The sequence below is a fragment of the Leptodactylus fuscus genome, chromosome 5 (assembly GCF_031893055.1).
Source record: "Leptodactylus fuscus isolate aLepFus1 chromosome 5, aLepFus1.hap2, whole genome shotgun sequence".
In the NCBI taxonomy this organism is placed as follows: Eukaryota; Metazoa; Chordata; class Amphibia; order Anura; family Leptodactylidae; genus Leptodactylus; species Leptodactylus fuscus.
The window spans coordinates 109,994,929-110,017,917 of record NC_134269.1 but is presented as its reverse complement, the minus strand read 5'-3'; the positions used below and the strand labels follow the sequence as shown (position 1 = coordinate 110,017,917).

Sequence of the window (22,989 nt, the reverse complement as noted above, 5' to 3'; positions counted from 1 at the left end):
GCTACATCAGAGCCGAGGGTGCGCTTGAACCCTTGTGCACACTCTGCTTCATCAAGCTAATAGAATGCATTGGCCAGCGCTGATTGGCCAATGCATTCTATTAGCCCAATGAAGTAGAGCTGAATGTGTGTGCTAAGCACACACATTCAGGTCTACTTCATCGGGCTAATAGAATGCATTGGCCAGCGCTGATTGGCCAGAGTACGGAATTCGGCCAATCAGCGCTGGCTCTGCTGGAGGAGGCGGAGTCTAAGATCGCTCCACACCAGTCTCCATTCAGGTCCGACCTTAGACTCCGCCTCCTCCAGCAGAGCCAGCGCTGATTGGCCGAATTCCGTACTCTGGCCAATCAGCACTGGCTAATGCATTGTATTGGCGTGATGAAGCAGTGCTGAATGTGTGTGCTTAGCACACACATTCAGCTCTACTTCATCGGGCTAATAGAATGCATTGGCCAGCGCTGATTGGCCAGAGTACGGAATTCGGCCAATCAGCGCTGGCTCTGCTGGAGGAGGCGGAGTCTAAGATCGCTCCACACCAGTCTCCATTCAGGTCCGACCTTAGACTCCGCCTCCTCCAGCAGAGCCAGCGCTGATTGGCCGAATTCCGTACTCTGGCCAATCAGCACTGGCTAATGCATTGTATTGGCGTGATGAAGCAGTGCTGAATGTGTGTGCTTAGCACACACATTCAGCTCTACTTCATCGGGCTAATAGAATGCATTGGCCAGCGCTGATTGGCCAGAGTACGGAATTCGGCCAATCAGCGCTGGCTCTGCTGGAGGAGGCGGAGTCTAAGATCGCTCCACACCAGTCTCCATTCAGGTCCGACCTTAGACTCCGCCTCCTCCAGCAGAGCCAGCGCTGATTGGCCGAATTCCGTACTCTGGCCAATCAGCACTGGCTAATGCATTGTATTGGCGTGATGAAGCAGTGCTGAATGTGTGTGCTTAACACACACATTCAGCTCTACTTCATCGGGCTAATAGAATGCATTGGCCAATCAGCGCTGGCCAATGCATTCTATTAGCGTGAACAGAGTTTGCACAGGGGTTCTAGTGCACCCTCGGCTCTGCTACATCAGATTGCTACATCTGATGTAGCAGTGCCGAGTGTGCATCAGATGTGTAGTTGAGCAAAACTGACTCAGCACTGCTAAGTCTCTGCATTCGCATAGGAATGCATTGGCCAGCCTTCGGCCAATCAGCGCTGGCTCTGCCGGAGGAGGCGGAGTCTAAGGTCGGACCTGAATGGAGACTGGTGTGGAGCGATCTTAGACTCCGCCTCCTCCAGCAGAGCCAGCGCTGATTGGTCGAGTTCCGTACTCTGGCCAATCAGCACTGGCCAATGCATTTCTATGGGGAAAAGTTAGCTTGCGAAAATCGCAAACTGACAGGGATTTCCATGAAATAAAGTGACTTTTATGCCCCCAGACATGCTTCCCCTGCTGTCCCAGTGTCATTCCAGGGTGTTGGTATCATTTCCTGGGGTGTCATAGTGGACTTGGTGACCCTCCAGACACGAATTTGGGTTTCCCCCTTAACGAGTTTATGTTCCCCATAGACTATAATGGGGTTCGAAACCCATTCGAACACTCGAACAGTGAGCGGCTGTTCGAATCGAATTTCGAACCTCGAACATTTTAGTGTTCGCTCATCTCTAATTATAACCTCAAAGTTATATATATATTGGTAGAGCACTGGTAGAGTCTATCGACGTCTTCTTGTGATGTTCCGCTTCTGCTCAAGTCACTGCTACAGCAGATCCCTGACCTCAACGATGACCTGTATACAAACTTTGCAGATTTTTATCAAGGTGTGCGCACACATGGCAGATCTGTCCTATTCATCAGAATGAGTTTAATGAAACCCTATGTATATACATCAGAGATAAGAGAATGGATTTCAGTCTCAGAAATGTCTGCATTAAATCTGCCATGTGTGAACATACATTTAATGGAGATCTCCTTGTTTTAGAGCGCGAGTCAGCACAAATCAGGCTAGTGGCTGTTATGTGTGAACCACAAGGAATGCTTTTCTTAGTGAAATTGAATGAGAACAGAGCCGAGTCCTGGCACAATATGACACTTTGCTAAAATGAAAAGTGTCATCAATCAAACATGTTTTTTTTATTCCTTTATAACGGTTTCAAAGAACGATTTCCATTAACATGTGACCTGACAAAGTCTCTTCATCCGGAAATAGAAGTGTGGGTGGTTTGACTGTCACTGACCAACCTGAACCGTACAAGCTGAACTATCATAAACAGTTATTCTTGCAGCGGCTCTTAATTATTCGGAAGGATAAACAGAGCGTCAGTGGCAGACTTCCATGTTGGGTGTTAGCTTAGAGGAGCCAGACCTTGCAGACAAGTAACATGCAGACTGTAAAGAAATACTCAGATTAGTAGGAATTCACAGAGCAGAGAAAAATAAAGCAACAGTAACACTTCATGAGCTTCGAAACGGGGCCGCAAATTCACATCCTACTAGAGGAACATCTGCATGGAGTTTACAAGTTCTCACCCTGTTAGCCAGGGTTTTCTCTGGACACTTGTACATGTATTTCACTTTGTTAGGGGGTGCTGACTAACTATTATTTCATACTGTAAATGTGGTCATAGATTGCTTGGGAAAGCCTAAAAATACTGTACATCATTACACTATGCAGGCATTACAAATTGCCAGCTTGTGAGAAAGAAGGTGAAATGTTAGTATTAGAGAAAATGGCATTATCCTATAGTTATATATGAATACGAGGGATTGCTTTAGTTTGTTAAAAATGTTACCCCACTACTCATACATATGCATATTTTGCTAAATTCTGCATTAGATGGGACTGTTGGAAATGGTGCTACCAACCATATACAAAATGCCTACAGGATTGCAAATAGATCACCTACAGGCAGTTATATTAAAGTTGGAGAATGCAGGAATTTGATAAAACTCTTTTAGCATCCATTTGCCTGTTAAATTCTGTAGGCATGTTCTTATATAGTAACTCCAGCAGCTCTGCTGGATATCACTCCACTTGCCCTGCTTTGTAATAATACAGAAATAGTGATCTATATGGTGTATTTTTGAGACTGACTGATATTCTGGAATAGCAGCAAGCAGCTTCTTTGTTCTTGTAGTGTATGCTGTTCCTGGCACATAGATCATTGGCCTCTGAAGCCAATACCATATTTGAACAGCTAGCTGCATCTTGAAAAAATTGCACATGTATCCTGTATCTATATAGCAAGCATTGGGGAACTCTTCAGAAAAGGTTTCCACCAAGCAGATTGAATGCTTCCTCATAACAAAACTATTGCTTTTATGAATTGAAGGGTCAGATTGATGTCAGTCTTTGCATCTGCCACTGAATTAACAAAATCAATACTAGAAATGAGACAGCGTGTGGTTTGATAGATGAGGAATTCATTGAAGGGAACATCTTGGTTACATTAGCAGGCCAGATTGGAAAGAGTAGACGGTTTGTACATCTAAACAGGATATCAATGGCTCACCGGACACAGATTATGTACTTCCTTTTTTTATTATTATTTTGAGACATTTGCATGATTTGGGTAGAATTTAATAAGTAGTGGGCTGAGACCACATCATTTATTCTAAGTCTACAAGGGCTCAGAACCAAATGGTTATTAACTGGAGAAAACAAAAGGTTGGACCACCAGGAAATACAATTCAGGCTGGGATACAATATAGTATGTCCAGTGTGAATATATTTTACTTAGTAGCCACAATTTTAGAATATAATCATAGCAGAGTCTCAGTACTCAATTATGTACCTAATGATACATGGAGAAAAAACATATTTTAGAAGTTACATTGAATTGGAACGTCATTGTATTATTGGAGATAATATTCAGGGTGAAAGAGTCTCAGTGGGCCCTTTTGCAGCACAACTCATGTGACGACAGTGTTGTACTCTAAAAGGCGTCTAAGCAAAAATCACCCAAAATTTGGGTGTTTTTTTCTATTGCAGAAGTCCTTATACTCCCATGCAATTGGCCCCATGCAGTACAATGCTCCCATATAACAGCCCCTTATGTCCCCATACAGTACAATGTGCCCATATAATGCCCCCCCCCCATATAATGGTCACTTATGCCCCCATATAGTAGAATGCCCCCTTACCTGCTTCCAACCTCTAACCCGTGCTTTACGGGGAGCAAGTGGTAAGGTTAGAGCAGTAAGTGATAATGAGATCTGCATTTACTCCTTGGCTCTATTAACAGTGATGGAACCATTCATTACTGAAACAGAGTGTGCCCCAGCATCTACTCGAACAACAGAAAGGCACCTCGTTGACTATAATGGGGTCCATTGGTTGTCAGTCAGGAGTCCATCATTTTTAAACTGAAAGAGGCAGAGGAAAGTCTTCTGTGTTTGACTTTTTCCTCCTACAATTTTCAGTGAACTGTCCAAAGGAGTCCCCAATAACTAACAGCCTGTGAGCATGCCTTTTGAGATAGATGTCAGCTGGGGCATAGCTATGGGGGGGGGGGGAGCAGCAGTAGTAGTCACTACAGGGCCCTGAACCCTGAGGGGAAACTCAAAGGTCCTTCTGCCAAGTAAAATATACCTCTACTCTAAATAGCACAAGGGAGGTAGGGACCTCATTATAGATTTTGCATTGGGGCCCAGGCACTTGAAGTTATGCCCCTGGTGGTCTTTCATTTAGTAAGACTGCCCAATGGACTCTTAAGGCCTGGAAAAGCAAAGATATAAATAGAAATTAAATGGAAGTTAGAATATTTTCTCACAAAACTATATACTGTATCTGTTTACTCAGTATCTCTTGTTCTCCTATATGTTGCTGGCACATCACAATTCTTTTTCAGTATGAGAGGTTCCCTTTATTGCATCCTAATACATGTTGAGGGATCCCACTGAAAACATCAGGTTCATACATTGTGTACTGCATGCATAAGCCTAGCCATCCCATCAGGTTATTATCGGTAGATTTATTACAATAATTGGGTTTTAACATGCCTAATGTATTTGTTCTGCTAGGAGGGAAGTTGATACCACAGGGGTCTGGCAGCAAATTGTCCCCTTTTCCCTATTGCAATAAAGATGCATACTCAGCTAAGCCAAGTGTACTGGTGGAGGTCGGGAGAGAAAGCTGTTGGCCCAACATGTATCTTATGTGTACAGCCAGCTTCAGAAATGCTGCCATGTTGTTAGAAAATTATTACTTTATTTGAGCCAACAACAAAGTGACTATTCTGAGGAGTCATTGAGCATCTCCCTCTAGGCTTATGCCTGAGTCAGTGTGTACCATCCTGGTATATAAAGCTTTTATTCTTTTACCCTCAAAGCTTGACAGATGCATTGCTAAACTGACTCATGTGAATTGTTAATGTAGACAAACTAGGTGTGTATTTTACAGTTGTCTTAATGATAACTCCCAAAAGGGCTGTACAGAAAACACATCTTGTTTTCTTTAATACGTTACCATAAGCATTGCTATAAAAGAGAAATCATTGTGTTGCCTATAATGTACAGAGCTGTTAATAAATCTATATGGTATTTACAATGCTAAATGACTATTGAATCAATAAACACACAGCATGTATCTCAATAACAGAAGCCATTGACTAGCATACTCATATGATGACTAACTCACTTATCCTGGCATCTAAGCAGTGCTGGATCTGGATCTTGTCATATATACCATAAACTAATGGGTGGTAATGTTATTGTTCAGCGACTCCCTACCTCCTAGAGTGCTTTCTCTTATATGGACATAGTCTTTTTTGCTGCATATATTCACATGCCGTATGTATTCGTTTCCTATATACAGAACTGTAGGATGTGTTTATAGTTTAAAATTGTATAAGATAGATAAAATCACATTGTGAAACTTTCACAATGTATGCCGTGTTCTACATCTGGCCTGGAAGCTGCGTATAGTGCACTGTTATATACTATTATACCCGTAATAAGCAACCTCTGAACATCTCTAATGATGTGCCTGGCACACAGCTCTTGTGAATTGTAATTATTTCTGAATGGAAACGGTTTTCCCCCTAGGGAATGGAACTCCCTGGTTCTAGTCGGGCTCCCAGGGTTAGGAATTTGTGCAGTTTTCCCTCAGAGCATATACATATATCTTTGTATAGAACTGCTCAGGTCTCCCATGGGTAGAAATCCATTATCACAAGGTGTGTCTTGACAACCCCCGAGGCTTGGAACTGGAGAAGAGCTGAAGAATTTACCCAATTATTTCCATAGACTTAAATAGAATTCTAACATACTTTTAGGAACTTGTTTGCTATGCCAGCAGATCAGGTTATTTACCTGCAGATCTAATTGTACATGTCCTGCCTGTCCGTGTGTAGCGCTAATGTTTTTTGCACGTTTTTCTTCATGAATTCATTTTAACATATTTTTCTGCTCCTTATTGAATGGACCAATATTTTTTGGCCCTGTTTCTATTATGGACTATTAAATGTTAAGATTTCTATAAAAGTTCTTCCAGCGCTGGATTTTACATTTTTGATATATCAGACATTACAGGTAAGCTAAATCCTGGATTGGACTGGCTACTAGAGATGAGCGATCACTGTTCGGATCAGCCATTCCGAACAGCACGCTCCCATAGAAATGAATGGAAGCACCTGCCACGTACACTTTGCCGGTTGCTGTGCCAGGTGCTTCCATTCATTTCTATGGGAGCGTGCTGTTCGGAACGGCTGATCCGAACAGTGTTCGCTCACATATCCAAAGAAAATTTCTCAAGCATGTAAAAGACAAAGAAAATATAGTTACAATATACTTGCCTATTTGTAAGAAGTTACATTAGGGAGACTTTATGGACAGACATAAACCATACACCTAAATAGATGGTTATACTCCAGAACACCCCACAATCTAATCCAGGCTTCTGGCACTTTTGAATGAAGTGTGAAAGTCGTGAGCCTTTCATAGCCTTACCAGTATTTTTACAGCAAGTGTAGTTCCATTTGTGACAAACCTTGAGGGAACCCTGACAGATTATAATTCAGTGTGTCCATTGGTCACCATTTGGATTCATCATACACTTGCGTGAACAGATTCTTACAGCACTGGTGGTATATACCTCTTCAGTTTTTGTTGTGAAATGATCTGCCTCTGAATGGACTAGCTAAATTGTGTCTCATTAACAATAACAATAATAATATTGCAACATTGTTTAAGATATGTTACTATGGCCATGGAGGCCTTATACAAACCTCACCCTGCAAAATATATCCAGTGTGCAAACACTTGAATATGTAAACTAGATTTTCAAGCTCACATAAAGGTTTGGTGTTCTGCTTGTGGCATTTTGGAAACTGCTAGCTGACAGTCTGTTTGTCTTTAGCTTGGAAGAATCTGAATGTCTTCCAGATCCTTCCTTGTCAGCCTCCTCTCAGAAATACAATGTAATACAGTAAGCAGCATGTTTATGGACGCCAGCTCCATACTTACAGACTACAAGTGAAAATTAAATGATATCTGCACTATTTTAAGTGGATGTAGTGGAGAGGTGTATGTTATAAGGGTGACAAAAACCTTGGCTAAATAGAAACGTCTTATTGTAATGTTCTATTTATTTCTTGATCTAACAAGTGATACCATTCCAAAACTGACCACCACCCAGCTTCCCACAGTCTCTGAAAAGAAAAAAGTTTGTGTTACTCAACAGTTCTTAGAGTTCTGTAGTTCTGGTAACGTACCAGGAAGAGCCATGTAAATAGGAGTCCCATATATACAGTAATCTGAAATACTCACTATGTCATCTTGCCGTACTTTGCCCAATAGTAAAGCGTTGTGATATACATTGGTGCTATAGAAATAAAGGTTGTTATTACTATTATTTCCCTAACACAATGGAACAGGATTCCAAAGAGAATCTATTACTCCTGCCATAGCTCTGCTTAGTAAACATGGACCACTGTCAACTTTGTAAAAGTATCTCCCTTTGTGGCCCAGCCAGCTTGACTTGGGCCTTTCCATTTTATGCATTAATCCTGTTGACTAAACAGGAAATGAATTGTTCATCGTGCTCCGAACAGTGAATCCAGTGCTCCCTGTTTCTACACCTACTGTTGAGACAATAACAGGAAGAGATAAAGAGATATTTACCGCAGTAACAATTCTGTGTTATAGCTACACAATATGTCTGTTTATGACAATCTATTAGTATTGTCTCCATCAATCAGCGGCAGGAGGATTGTTATCATATGCTTTTTCATCATAAATATTTAGGCTGCATTCACACTACTGTTCTCTTTTCTGGTGTAAACCGTCAGAGGAACAGAAAAATTTGAAAAAACTTTATGGATACAAGTGGAAAGCATTCACTTTAATGTTAACAGAAACAGAAGGTCCCGTACTTCAGGTTCTTTTGGATGGACAGGACAATATAGCACAGCAGTCTGTGTTATATTTTCCATTAATACCTCAAAGAAAGGAGTTCAACCGAATCAAACTGAAGACACACAAACAAAATGCCTTTCTATGTGAGGATCAGAAATATGGAAACAACAGTGAACATAGCCTTAGGCCGGGGCCCCATGCTGCAAAAATGCTGCATTTTACAGCACCTGCAAAGTGGATGGGATTCTGGCTAATCCTAGCCACACATTACAGAAAAATGTCTGCAGTGTAAATGCTGTGATTTCAAAAGCTGGCAGTTTCTGCATAGGTATTATAGGGACAGGAGGTCCACAGAGGAAAACCCTGCAGACTTTCTGTGAAAAGTTATGCTTTTCCACCATAGTCTTTTCCACAGTGCTTTTTGCCTGTGGCCCACTACGTGGGGCCTTAACCTTAGGCTGGTTACATATGACCGTGTGCAAATAACCTGCTGTGAATTAAAAGCACAGGCGGCACACGGGATACACGGATGTCCACGTCTGCCGCCCATGCACGGACTATGCTTCCACAGCCCAATTCATTAAATGAATAGGAGCCACAAAATAGGACAGGAATATAGCCAGTTATATATTTTTCATCCCGGACTGTTGACCCGCACATAGGACCGTGAAATTCATGGTCATGTGTACGGACCCATAGTAAAGAATGGTCATGATCATCTGCAAAAGGCCTAAAGCTGAGTTCATACAGAGTTTGGTCAGGATTTTGAGGCCGAATCCGCCTCAAGATCCTTCTCCAAGAAATGCCTCACCATACAGTCCTATGTAATCTGCTTTTTTCTGCTAGTGGAAATGGAATCAATATGTCCATTCTTCAGGCAGATTCCGCCTGAAAAAAATCAGTGCAAGTCAATGGGAGGCAGAAAATCCGCTTGGTGGTTTTTGGATGCGTTTTTTTATGCAGAATTGACAAAAACTGCCTCAAAAACCGCGAGGTGTTTTTAAGAAGATAATGCATGGCCACAAAATTTTCAAAAAAGTGGCAAAAAACACCATACGAACTTTACTAAGTGGATTTTTCCTGATCAAAAAACTCTATGAACTCAGCCTTAGGCTAAGGCCCCATGTTGCAGAACTGCAGCTTTTTTGTTGTTGCAGATTTTGTGTTTTTTGAGCCAAAATCAGGAGTGGTTGACACAGAAGGCAGAGGTATAAGAGCTTCCTATATATTTCTCATTCCTCGAGTAGCCACTCCTAGTTTTGGCTCCAAAAAATGCAGCGAAATCTGCAACAAAAGAAGCTGTGTTTCTGCCTTATACTGTTTTCCCTTTTCATACTTTAGCAATGTTATTTGACTTTTTCATCAGTTTTAATGAAAAGAAATCACTGATATATCATCAGCAGTTTAAACAAATTGTGGCTGATTTAAAGGGGTATTCCCACGTCGCATACTCACCAGTCTTCACTGCTGTAAAATCTTCTTTCTTCCTGGTTTCTTGTATCATTTGGTGGGCGGGGTTTCATGCAACCTGCCGTTTAGCTCCGCCCCAAATTCGTGTGTAGCTTCGCCCACCACATAGCGTGATCCTGTGGGGCGGCTGAAGGGCCTGTGATGTCATCAAAGGTCCTCAAACAACAGTATATGCACAATTCTGCCTGTCTCTGCCATAATGAACACAATTGAATTAGCTAACCTGATAAATGGGAGAACAGAAGACGAGTTCAGAAATGCAAGCAGCTCATCTCCTCTATCTGAGAGCAGGGAGGTAGGTCACATGTGGTGTAGACACAGGAATAGCTAGATACACAGGCTCGCTCCCGTGCACTTAGCCCCTCCTCCCTCTCCCCTGAGAGCAGCAGATACATCATTTGACTCATGAGCAGCTAAGTCAGGGCTGTGTCAACAATTAATTGAATAAAGTAAGATAGTGAACAAACAAAGCAGTTTTGCTGAAGCAGTCTATTTAGGAAAAGTCTTACATCCACATTAACAAGCAGTATATATAAGATCCTTGTGATGGGACAACCCCTTTAAAACAAGTGTTTTGTATGCCAGTCTTCATAAAGAGCCCGACAGGCTCAAGGCATGCCTGATTTATCCAGTCCACCAATACTGAAATCTACAGCAGGAACTGGCATAGATTTCCTGTATAACTCATCCGAGTTAAAATAAATATGTCATCCCGCCCCATTCTCCACCCACATTTGCTTCACTCCCGGCAGTAGGCAGCACTGCTATTCCTAGCGATGGCTCACCTGAGAGCTATATACTATTGTTATTATTGAGCCATACACTAGGAAAGCATATTCATTTTAAATGTAAGTTTCATTAGGAGTGGCATTTAGGCTTTCTATATGCAGTGTTAAAGGGGCTCTATCAGCAAAATCATGCTGATAGAGCCCCACATATGCGTGCATAGCCTTTAAAAAGGCTATTCAGGCACTGTAAAAGTTAAATTAAACTACCCCACCGTTTTAAAATAATAACTTAAAAAAGAATGTTCTCTACTTACGGAACGTGCACCCTGGGCGGGCATTCAGGGTGCGCCGTCTTCTTCTTTCCCGCCTCTTCTTCCTCTGACGTCTTCGGGTCCCGTCCTCCTCCGGCGCTTGCTCGCGGACACTGATAAAAAAAAAATAGCCCGGGCGCATGCGCAGTAGCACGCGGCTTCTACTACGGCTACTGCGCATGCGCCTGGGCTATTTTTTTTTTATCAGTGTCCGTGAGCAAGCGCCGGAGGAGGACAGGACCCGAAGACCTCAGAGGAAGAAGAAGCGGGGAAGAAGATGAAGACACACCCAGAATGCCCGCCCAGCGTGCACGTTCCGTAAGTAGAGCACATTCTTTTTTAAGTTATTATTTTAAAACTGGGGGGTAGTTTAATATAACATTTACGGTGCCTGAATAGCCTTTTTAAAGGCTATGCACGCATATGTGGGGCTCTATCAGCATGATTTTGCTGATAGAGCCCCTTTAAGGCATACTGTCAGGCTAGATATGGTTAATAGAGGGCATACAGCAGCATCCATCACCTATAGTCACCCACTATAAAAAGATAAAACAAAAAAGACTAAGAGCATTTCTGGCATACATGTAAGTGAACAGATACTGTCTTACATCTTCTAATACCACCAACAATGGCAACAATTTATATGTATGGACAATTGGTTTAGAAATACAGTAGTAAACTATACTTTGATTGTTGATCTTGGGAAATAAAAAAATCTCTCTTTTTCTGACCATAAGTGGTATAATATTACATATCAGATACCTGAATACGTACATGAACTACAAAAACAAGCTAAGACAGAAGGAAACAAAACCAGGGTCACATTAACCTAGCACCTTTAAACTTTTCCCCTCCGCTAGCCGGCCCTTTCCCTGCTTTCTTTCGACTAGCTTAGTGATGTCTTGAGAAAAGCTGCACTGAGTGAATATTTGGAGTGGCTTTTACAAGCTCACATTGTTATCTCATGTTGCCTTGCCTTGAATTAAGGTCAGCCCTCAGCCCCCGCCCTCTGCTTGTCAGGGACTATTACACATTTAGTGGGCAGGAAGTGGCTGTTCCAATGGGAGGCAGGGGAATTTGAATTCCTTGCCATTCCACCACTGTGAAAGGAGGAAGCTGCTCTCGCAGATGGCTACTGCTTGCTCCCAAGACTTCTTTTTTTCTTTCCTGCTAGTTCTTTCTACAGGATTGTAAGGATATAAAGAAATCTAGGAGCTGTAAATTACACAAGACAATCTGCTCCTTCAAGGATACAAACTGGGTGTCTGTACTCGATGCTGAGGAGTGTTGGAGAAGCTGTGATATTGGGGACTGTTCTGATTGTGTTGTAGTTGTGAAGATGGTGACTGATTCCAGCTGTGCTCTTGTCTAGATCTTTCAATGGAGACAATTGGAAAACCTGTACTTCAGGGAAAAGAAGTTCTCGGTAGAAGTTCATGATCCTCGCAGGTAAGCAGCAAATCTGTGCACTTTCTTCCCTGCTCTATGCATGCAGTTTTGTGGGAATAGATGTATGATTTAGGATTTTGCATTACAAGGTAAAAGATACTTGTAGAAGTGGCCGACTGCTAAATGCTGTGTGACTGTATGGTACACTTGTAATTCCTGGTACGACTGTACTTGCCTCAGGAATGTGCCAGTAAAGATTTTAGTTGACATTTGCTATGGCAAACAAAGTGCTGTGAGTAAGCAGAAGTGTGGACTCCAGAGCATGTAACCTCTGCTCCTATAGTAAAAGTTACTTAGTAATACATTCTGCATAGGGCAGGATCCTGCGCCTCCTGGCTCCTACTACACTGCTAGCTGTCACTTAAAACAACACCAATTTTATGACTTATACAGTCACTTTGATGTATTCGGCCACAAAGACTTTCTTTGTATTTTTATGTATTAAGTAATATTCTGGGTATAACCACATGTAGTGTATTTGATGTTCACCTACAGAATCTTGCTTTTCTTTGTTTAAAGCCACTGCTTACTCATGGCTGCTTACAAGAAAGCAGTATGCTAGCCCCAATGGCAGTCTCTAGGTACAGTTAGTTATACTAGTGAAAGCATACATTGTGAATCATCACGAAAACAACAGGTTGCCGACTACATGTGGGACAGATACTGGTGCACTGCTCATATTCTGTGCCAATATATCGTTGTCCCAGAGTATAATCACTGAAAACTTGATGTTCCCACACTCATAAATCCTAGATGCATGTTCACTCATTGCATGTCCTAAACATTTGCATTGAGCTTGTAGAAATCCATGTACACGTAGCAGAAATATTCTCCTTTTAGTTTTATAGAGTCAATCCTTTCAGTTGCAGAAGTTTCTACAGCAAGTCATGTGTGATTATTCTTAAACCATACAACTGGCCATACACGGAATATATTTATCTGCAGACAAGACTCTGATGTCTGTGGTGGTCATACACATAAGATTACAGCAGATGCTACTGAGAGAAGCTGGATCTGACAGTGATCTGCAGATAAATATCTTAAGTGTATGGGCGGGTTTAGGCCTCATTCACACTATTGTGTGTAGAGTAGAAATACGGTATGTGACCTGTCATCTGTACTAACTGCACTGTAGTGTGCAATACAGATGGAAATTTATATCAAAGTGTGAATAAGACTTATGAGCCTAATCTACCTGTAACTGGCCTAAAATGGCGATGCTGTTGGTTCATATCCTGTTATGGGTCACCCACTTGCTCTTAATGAAGTTCAGTTCACTTTGCCATCATGGAATGTCTGGGATGACAGAGTTTTTTTGTAACAGATATCGAGTTAAAAGTGGATTTAGCATTCACGTACAAATTAATTTTGTTGGACTAAAAAAAAAGTCTGATGGGCTGAAGCTATAATGCAAGTGTGGACAGAGACAAAGGCCTGGTTCACCTCTGCGTTCAGGATTCCATTTGTGGAGTCCGCTTGGGGACCCTCCGAACGGAATACCAAACACATTAAAAAGCGGTTAGCCAAGAAATCACACGGACCCTATAGACTATAATGGGGTCCGAGTGTTGTCCACACGAATCATGCAGAGAAGAAAGGATTTCTTGAAGTACTTTTCTCTCCGCATGACTCCTGTGGATACTGCGCGGAAAACACACGGACCCCTTATAGTCTATGGGGTCCATGTGCTTTCATTGCTTTTTAATGCATTTGGTATTCTGTTTCGGACTCCCCGAATGGAATACTGAATGCATACGTGAACCAGGCCTTACATATACGATTCAGAGCCGAATGAGAAAATATTTGGAATAAAAAGTTCTTAGCTGTAATTGATTTAGCCAAGCAGGTCAGAATAAATAGTAGTAGGGTGGGACTGTAATGAAACTGTCATCGCTCCACCTTGCGAGTGATACTAAACCAGCTTTACATTGGCAATAACACAACCATATGCTGTTTCTATTTCTACTAAGTCACATCAAGCATGGCATATTCTTTTACATGGCAGTCGAGTCTTTGATTTCTCTGTACAAATACTGCACCTGGTTTCATTTCACTGCAAGGATGGCATCTTTATTAATTCTGTACTGTTTCCTCTTTTGCCAAATTTTTTAAATCCTATCATATCACGCACTGTTTAAAATAAGCGGTTCCATGGCCATAGGCTTAGACAGCCATTAGTAAGCCTTGTCTGTGAGTATTAGACATAATGCTTCAATCACGTCCCTGGAATGTCAGTGACATGTCTAATAGCTGTAATAGTAGACGGACTGATTCTATGCTCGCCCTATATAGGCCAGCTCGTTTATTAGATGCTGGCTGTTAATGTAGCTGAGAAGGTGTGCTGGAACTTGTAGTCCTTTAGCTGTGGATACAAGAGCTTGCCTACATCTAACACTAAGTTCACACTGTCCTCTGTAGGAGGTCCAGAACAATGGACACATTGAACATTACACCAGCGGTTATATACAGACTTCATTGACTATAATAGGGTTCTGCGGGTGTCCATTATTTTAAAACCGAAATCAATGGATGAAAATGCCTTGTGTGTGGGACTTTTTCATCCAGCGATTTCAGGTGGACATTGCGACGGAGACTACAGCGCAAATGTGAATGTACTGTTTGTTAGATATTAACTCCAAGGGCAACCAATCTCTGTGTACTATTCATGCCTTGTAAACACATGTGTACATGTAACAATGTAAATACTGTCTCATTTCAGTGCTGACAGCAAATCTTCAGGCAGCTGATAGTGAAAGCATATGTCATGTGTTTTCCTACCAGGGCTGCTGTGTCTGCCACAATAATAACATTGTATAAACTCTTGAGTGCAGATATTGTACATATTATCATTTTAATCACTTTTAATCATATTTATGGTGAAATGTTTCCTCAACCGTTTGGCACAGCCAGTTGGTCTTTTAGTAGGTATTTCTTTGCGGATTATCTAAAGTTATTCTTGTTTACTTGAACCTGATGCCATCAGTTAATTCACAGATATATAGGGGTTAATAGGCGCCAGTGACCAACGTGATTATTTGCCTGTCGTGGGCCGCAGGATGTAAGCTGTTTCTGTTCAGCACAGTTGTAAACTGATTTATACTTCCTGCTGTCATGTCTTTCTGATGTATCCAGGGGAAATCACAGCTCATTTCTCTATGTACAGGGCATCTGTTACCAGGAGGACATTTGGACATGGCGGGATTGCTGTGCACACGTGGTATGCATGTCCTGCTCTCATAAAGTCTATTTGGGCTATGGCCATTAGCCAACACCAATTCTATCTGGATAGGAAACAAAGCAAGGTAAGCCACTCATGTAGTGTTGTATAGCAGAGCTGATTAGGTTTCCTGTCTAGGAGCCATGATATCATGAGACAATAGTATGAGGATCACAAGGTCACATATGTATCAATCTTCCAAGTGGCATCTTTGAGATTATGGAATCCATTAACATTCAATCAATATCATTCCATTGGGCTAGCTTGTGATATAATCTTCTAAATGTTTCCTGCCATGTCCTGACCTCAGGGACACATTATTTATGGAACCCCCTTCCCTTGTTAAATTCTAATAGCATTTTCTTTTTCTTCACTGGTCATCTACATCAAGGCTAAGTGGCTCTATTCTAAAATAAAGACTAATGGTAATAGAAATAACTAGTATTGAACCTAAAGATAGCTGTCAGTCAATGATTATAGCAATAGCACATTCATGCGGGAAGTCACATACATAAAATACCAATGCCAGGGGCTTGAGCTGTCATTCAATCACACAACTATTCCAGTAATGTCAAGATGTCACTTACCTGTACTTATCTATGTTCTTTCCTGGAAACGTCCAGTAAAACACTTCACTTTGCTTTTACAGGAAATGTTAATATAAAGCTGTTTAAGAAAATCAAAATGTGCAAAAAAAAAGATTGGTGTGACATTGACTGCTCATTTTATGCAGTGTACACACCTAGTAGACATGTCTCATACTGGCACATGGCAGGATGGTCACTGAAATAATTTGGTATTTTGCCTATGTTTAGGGCATTCTAGTCTCTTTAAGCTAAGACATTATCATGAGTAATGTGGATCCTCATCACTTGTTTCTATATTGCCCACTATCCAAATCCCCAAAAAGGAGCATCAAACCAATATACAGCAATAATATATACTCAAGTGTAATTCCACGCCAAAACACAGGTTTTTTTTTTCCTGGAGATGGTATAATTTATTGTCTTTAGGATATGACTTCTGTCTTTGTGAGTGTATTTGTCTCTCAATCAAAATTTTCACCTATTGAAAAGATAGCTTTTGTGTAGCTGAAGGTCTCGCTTACCATGAGAATGAGGGTCATATGTCACCCCTCTAAATGAAATAGCCAAGTACAGAGCTCCATTCAAATGTGGTATACAAGACTCTCTTTCTCATGATTGATAGGGTGAAGTGGTGGGATGTGGATAAGTGATAAGTCTTGTGATTGTGACAGCTACACACAAGTAATGTCCTACATGCTACTAAGTCAGTATCTGATGATTTTGATGAGGATCTATGTTACTCATGAAAACGTTGGATGGAGAACTAAGACCAAGAAAAGCAGAAAACCTCCAATGCAGTTAAGGACAATTGAAAAGTTGATGAGATTTTCAGATCTGATGTAAAACACTGCAAAAATGCACAATGGTGTAAAATCGTGAAATTTCAGGCCACGTGAACCCTAGTAAATGGTATGGTCTGAAATAATGCTCTAGACTTTGAGGCCTGGGTGATGACCAACAACTACTTCAAAGTTTTCAGAACTGCTTGCAGGCATTTCTCTGAAATCAGGACGAGGGAAGTGATGAAACGTCAGAGATGTGACTAGTTCATCCATGAGCTATCAATCACGCTGATAGCGTGTGGGTGTAAAGTGAATGTCAGAACTGCATGAAGCGGGAAACTCTGACATTTACTGTACTTCCTCATTTTTTCAGCAAGTCATCTCATGAAATCAGCTGTCTCTAAATAATTATTTATTCTCATGATCGCACATAGTGTTGCCTTTACACACATACATCCATACAATGCTGAATAGGGATGCACTGAGTACACTGACACAGTACAATATTGGCATTTTTAATACTGGAGATCTTGGCTCACGGTCAAATATCTCTCTATATTATAAAAATGAATATATATATATATATATATATATATATATATATATATATATATATATATAATCTTATAGTAGCATACAAACATGCAAAACTTTTAGCATTATGTTAAAGGCCCATCTAGGTTTACAAAATGTCGTTGTTCATTTCGTAGTTGTATCTCCTTTCCATGCTGTCTGCAGTGTTAATCCAGCTTTGACCTAGTAACTGAGCATACACTATGTAACAGCTGCAGTTTTGTCAAGGTATTGTCCAGAATCATGTCTCAGCTACCAGTCTCCTCATTGGTTCTGAGTGAAGGTCAGAAAAAAGGATTGACAAATCTTGAACAAACTTTATCTCTATTTTTATGGCATATTATTAAGATACTTGAAAATGAAAATAGGCAGAGAACTTCAATAAAAGAAATGCCAAAAAACAGAGGTCATTTCTGAATCACATTTATCCCATGAGAATGCACAAACCCTAAAGAATCTGCTGAGAACTACATTTGAGCCCGCCTTTATAACTATCTGTTCAGGCATGTCTATACATTTCTTACCATGGCTATTGGTTGTATTGCATGTGCTTTGTCATAATCCTTTAGAAACTGACATATATTTTTGTAATAAATAAGAGAGGATTCATGTTCAAACAAAATCTACAGTAATAATAGGATGTTCTATTTTACCCAACAGTCCAAAATACATGCTGCAAGAAGCCTGAGTGAAATTGCCATAGACTTGACAGAGACTGGAACCTTAAAGACTTCAAAACTTGCGAATATGGGAAGTAAAGGAAAAATCATCAGTGGTAGCAGTGGAAGCCTGTTATCTTCAGGTAAGGGAACTATTACTTGTAAGGCTGTGACTTGTCACCACTGATATACTATACTACCACATCTGTTCTGTGGCAGCTGAATCATTATCATTATTGGTGTTGTTGCTTTGTAGCACTCGGACCCATCAAGGATGCCATTTTCTGCTGTATGGAACAGCACGGGAGATTGCACATCTCTGTACAAAGGCACCCAGTAAAAGGCTTACAAATGAAATTATATGCCTGATATACACTTGAGTAAGCTCATGGGAGTAATGGGATGGGACCAAGTACCTTCCATTTAACACGTAAACCCAAGGTTTCTATTGAGAATACTGCCCAATACACAAATATCTGACGCACAATGACAAAATCATTAATCATATTCTAAAAATTATCAACCTCAACAGGCTATCTTTATATATGGAACCGGCTCAGTGCTTAAGGTTGAAGAGGCCTGTATCCCATAGAAGCTGCTGTTGGCTAAGGTTACGTCAGACTTGTCATTGCTTTCCGTCACTTTTACTATCATGCAGTTTCTCTTTTCATATGGCTATTCATAGATCCTAACCCTCTAAGCATAGGCACAGGGTGTAGGCATGTTTTTGTTTTTAAAGTTCATTGCTGTTTATCTGCCACACTAGACATTTCCACCAATTGTCAGAAGTGCTTTCACAATTGTAACTACAAAACTTTTTTTTTTTCCTTCTGCCACCATCCAGCTGAAATCTGTGATACAATTGTATAAATAGGAATTGAGTGTCAAACGTGATTTGTGCATATGTCTGTCAGCTTTGGCCATTTGTGTTAAACACAGATGTTTTCCTTCCTGCCTTAATCTGAAGTGTAACAGACGTGTGACACATCCAAATTGCAGCCAAATGGTCCACTGCAAAACAAGTGTAGCAAGTATATGCAGATATCACGAAAATGTAGCATATTATAGAACTGGATACAAAGGATCAAACTGGCTTCTGGGATAACGGTAATACAGAATCAGTAGCTGTAACTTTCCATATAAAACTATATCAGATTTCTACCCAATTTAGGTATTTACATTGCACACATGAAATAATGTACAGCCCTAACTACAGTTAATTGTTCCTTTATATGGGATTATAACGTTGTTGTTTGTAAAGTTGTATAAACAGATTTTCTAGACCAATAAGTGTCCCATGAGACTCCGATAAATGTACTCTCGCTAATGCTTGCAATTGGTAGTGGATTTACTGCATTTCTGTCATTGAAGAGAGCTCATCAAGACGGATGTGAGCACGTGTGTATCCTGCGATGAGCTCCCGAGGGTCTCCAAAAGAGAACCTATTGTCTAGTCTGGTCTATTAGGATATCCTATCTATTCAGAAATACTCCAACATGTCTGCATCTGGTATTATATATATAATTTTATTTATTTTTTTTTACTAGCACTGTCATCTCATACTGCTCTTTTGGTGTAGCACTGAGCATTTTTATTGTAAGCGTTAGTCACTGCTTGGTGCTGGGAAGCCAGCAACTTTTTTTCTGTACGTGCTTAATAGATATTGTGAATCTTTTTGTTCAGTTATTTTGCTGAGGGCTATACCCAGGAGACTAACTTCTTTGTTCATGGTGAAATGAGAAATGTTTTCTTCCCCTGATTTGAGGCTTCCGTGTTTCTCAAGACAATGTGTTTTATTATAGCTAGTAGAGCAATGTTTTTAACAGCCACAATGAATACTGTTTAGTTCTATTGGTACATTAGTTTTAAAGAAGACTTTTCACCACTTCCCCCATTCCAACACCTTACATCTTTCAATAGCTGACTCTTCAGTGATTCCAGGGCCATTGGAATTTTTCTCTACCCCACCATTCCTGAGCTATCAGTGCTGTTAGGTTCAGCATTCAGTATACTTGCCCACTGTCTGGTGTGCAGTACCAGGTTGTCTGTTTTATCCCAGGCCCTGCTCAGAAGATAGGCCTGGACCATCCACCTGACAGACAAGTCTAAATTGCTTACTGAATGTAAAAGTAACGGCACTGATATCAGTATTGTTGGGGAGTAGAGAAAAATTCCAAGAGCTCTGGAATCAGTGGAAAGGCACCTATTTAAGGATGTGAAGAGTCGGAGTTAGTAGAAGTGTTGAAAGGTCCTCTTTAAGATTTAATGGCAATATAATATATTATTTAAAGGACACAAGGGAAATCAATTTAGACATGATGATATGTTGGTTACATATTTGACAGTGTTTGCGGAGTAATATTGCCATGTTTGCATTTTGCATAACAACAAATCATATGATGACAATATGGCCACCAATTCTGTATAGTGTAATATAGTGGTGCCTGTAAAGTCATGTAGACACAGATGGTGACTCCCTGTCTCATGAAATGTGCTAACTGCTCTCCTGTCAATGGCTCACACATCATAAAGAACAATGCAGCAATGAACTGAGGAGCTTACTGATAGAGAAGTCTGCCTTTTTCTCAAAAATTAAAGGAAAGTAATCACTTTTTATTACTATATAGGAAAATGGATAACATTATAACAGGTAAGGATTTGATAGCAGACATGTGATGGAAACCCTTGCGAGCTATATGCTCTATGTAAACAATTTAGCTTGTGGGCATGGTCATCATAGTGCCATGTGGAGACTGTTGTGACGGGCACATGATCATTCTCATATTCCTGTCATTTTGCTGAGGTGCTGAATATACGTTTAGATTAGTCCACTCCAAAAGGTCCCAAAATAACTAACAGCATGACAAAGCGATGACATGAACTCACATCTTCCTTCTCTCATCTCATGGAGATAATCTCAACAATGTGATGTCTCCACTCAATTTGTCCAAGCCTCAACTGGTGACAGATTACTAAGCAATAAATAGCTCATTCTGGCATTGGTTTGAGTTGTAGCACTTCCATATCTGCAAGTGATGATATGATGGTGTGGACTTAACAAATGTCTGGAGAACTTGGCAGAGAACCAGTTGATCAAGAAGGTTATGAACCAGTAGGAACTTTCTCCTATTAATGATACATTGTTTTATCTGTTGTTGGTTGGACCTAGTAACCGCTCGGGTATTTCCAAGTACACAGCTGAATATGTTTACATGGATTGGACTACTAGGGTTATTGTGGGATTGGTTTGTGCCACATTGTTGTGCTGTGCTACGTCCTCCATTTCTGTTTATGGACCTGATAAGCATTGCACTGGTGCTTTTACTATGTTTTGTTCAGTTACAGGCCCATTATAAGATTCATTGTATTTAGCTTGTTATTTTACTATATTGTGGAATAAATGCGCAGTGATGCATCTTCTTTCTATCCTACTGAATGTATATTGTGACAAGTATGGAACAGCTTGAAGTGTAACTGCTGGATCAGACTACACAGTTTGTTTGTAGTCTGCAACCATGGAGATACTTAGGCCTATAGACACACAACTGTAGGATCTTTCTACTGAAGACTATTGTTCTGGTACATCTTAAATTAAGACAACTTTGTAAATAAAGAGGTTGTAAAACTATACACAATATAATAATTTCTGATGGTACAGATGGAGTTGGACATAATGTAATAACTTCTGACAGTGTCTCTAGGTGGTTAACAGAAATCAATAAACAGTTTCATTGTGAGATCGCCATCCACAGCAAGAGTCCACTGTCTATTACAGCCAACACTCTGATGTAATGCCATTGACAGCTATTCATCTAGTTAGGCTGAAGGAGGGTTTCCCTCTGTCACCCAGTCAGGACCCCTGCAATGTGATAATGTGGTGCTGAAGTGTTTCCAGGGCAGCTGGGAGTCTAATAAAGGCAGAGCCTAATGAGATGCAGACAACATAATGATCACAAGTATAATACACTGCAATGCAGTACTATGTGAGTGTATTATATGAATGATCACCCAAAGATGACAAATGCTAGTTAGCCTTCTTTTATTAATTGAATGACAGAGGACATGACATTTTGATAGAGATGAGCGAGTGCTGTTTGGATCAGCCAATCCAAACAGCACTCTCCATAGAAATGAATGGATGCACCTGGTACTTCCGCCATGACGGCGGCCGGCCGCTTAACCCTCCGCGTGCCAGCTACGTCCATTCATTTCTATGCGAGCATGCTGTTCGGATCGGCTGATCCGAACAGTACTCACTCATCTCTATTAGGGACCATTATCAGACATGTATGCTGCCATGGCAGGTGGAAGAGTGCCTTCTTCATGGTTGCATTGCCGTATTTCTATTCACCCTGAGCTAGGGCAGCATAAATGTCTGATGAATGTCCTTGACCAAAACGTCACATCCTCTGCCATTCAATAAATAAAGATGGCTATGTAGAATCTGAATTCATTGAGTGATCACAGAACCCCTTGTTCAAGTTTCCTTTAACAGACAGAACAATAAAACAATCATGTTATTTCTCCCATAACATCAACATTATTTTAAAAAATATATATATATATTATAAGTAATAGAAAATGATTCAATAGCCATGCTTCCCAAAATGGTACCAAAGAAAACTTATACCACAAAAAACAAGCCTATCCAATGGTCCTTCCACAGAAAATATAAAAGATTCTGACATTCAGAATATTGCAGGATATTTTTTTTTTCTTTTTTAGCTCCTGTATGGCTAAATGTCTTACCAAACAAAAAACACTAGGGAAAATGTATTAAGACTAGCATAATAATTAGTCATGTACAAGAAATTACAGCTACACTAGTCAGGAACTTCCCTTGCCAACTTTAATAAAAAGTGTT

At 40.5% G+C, this 22,989-nt stretch overlaps 1 protein-coding gene across 4 annotated transcripts in view; it reads left to right on the top strand.

Annotated features, from left to right (window-relative positions):
• The window catches only part of FRMD4A (FERM domain containing 4A), a 347,533-nt gene that overhangs the window by 298,758 nt on the left and 25,786 nt on the right, over window positions 1–22,989 (top strand). For all 4 annotated transcript variants that reach the window (XM_075273982.1, XM_075273980.1, XM_075273981.1 and 1 more), the window contains exons 12-14: window positions 12,231–12,307; window positions 15,471–15,609; window positions 18,127–18,268. In XM_075273982.1, the coding sequence (XP_075130083.1) occupies window positions 12,231–12,307; window positions 15,471–15,609; window positions 18,127–18,268 (358 nt within the window). The remainder of the gene's footprint in view (window positions 1–12,230; window positions 12,308–15,470; window positions 15,610–18,126; window positions 18,269–22,989) is intronic.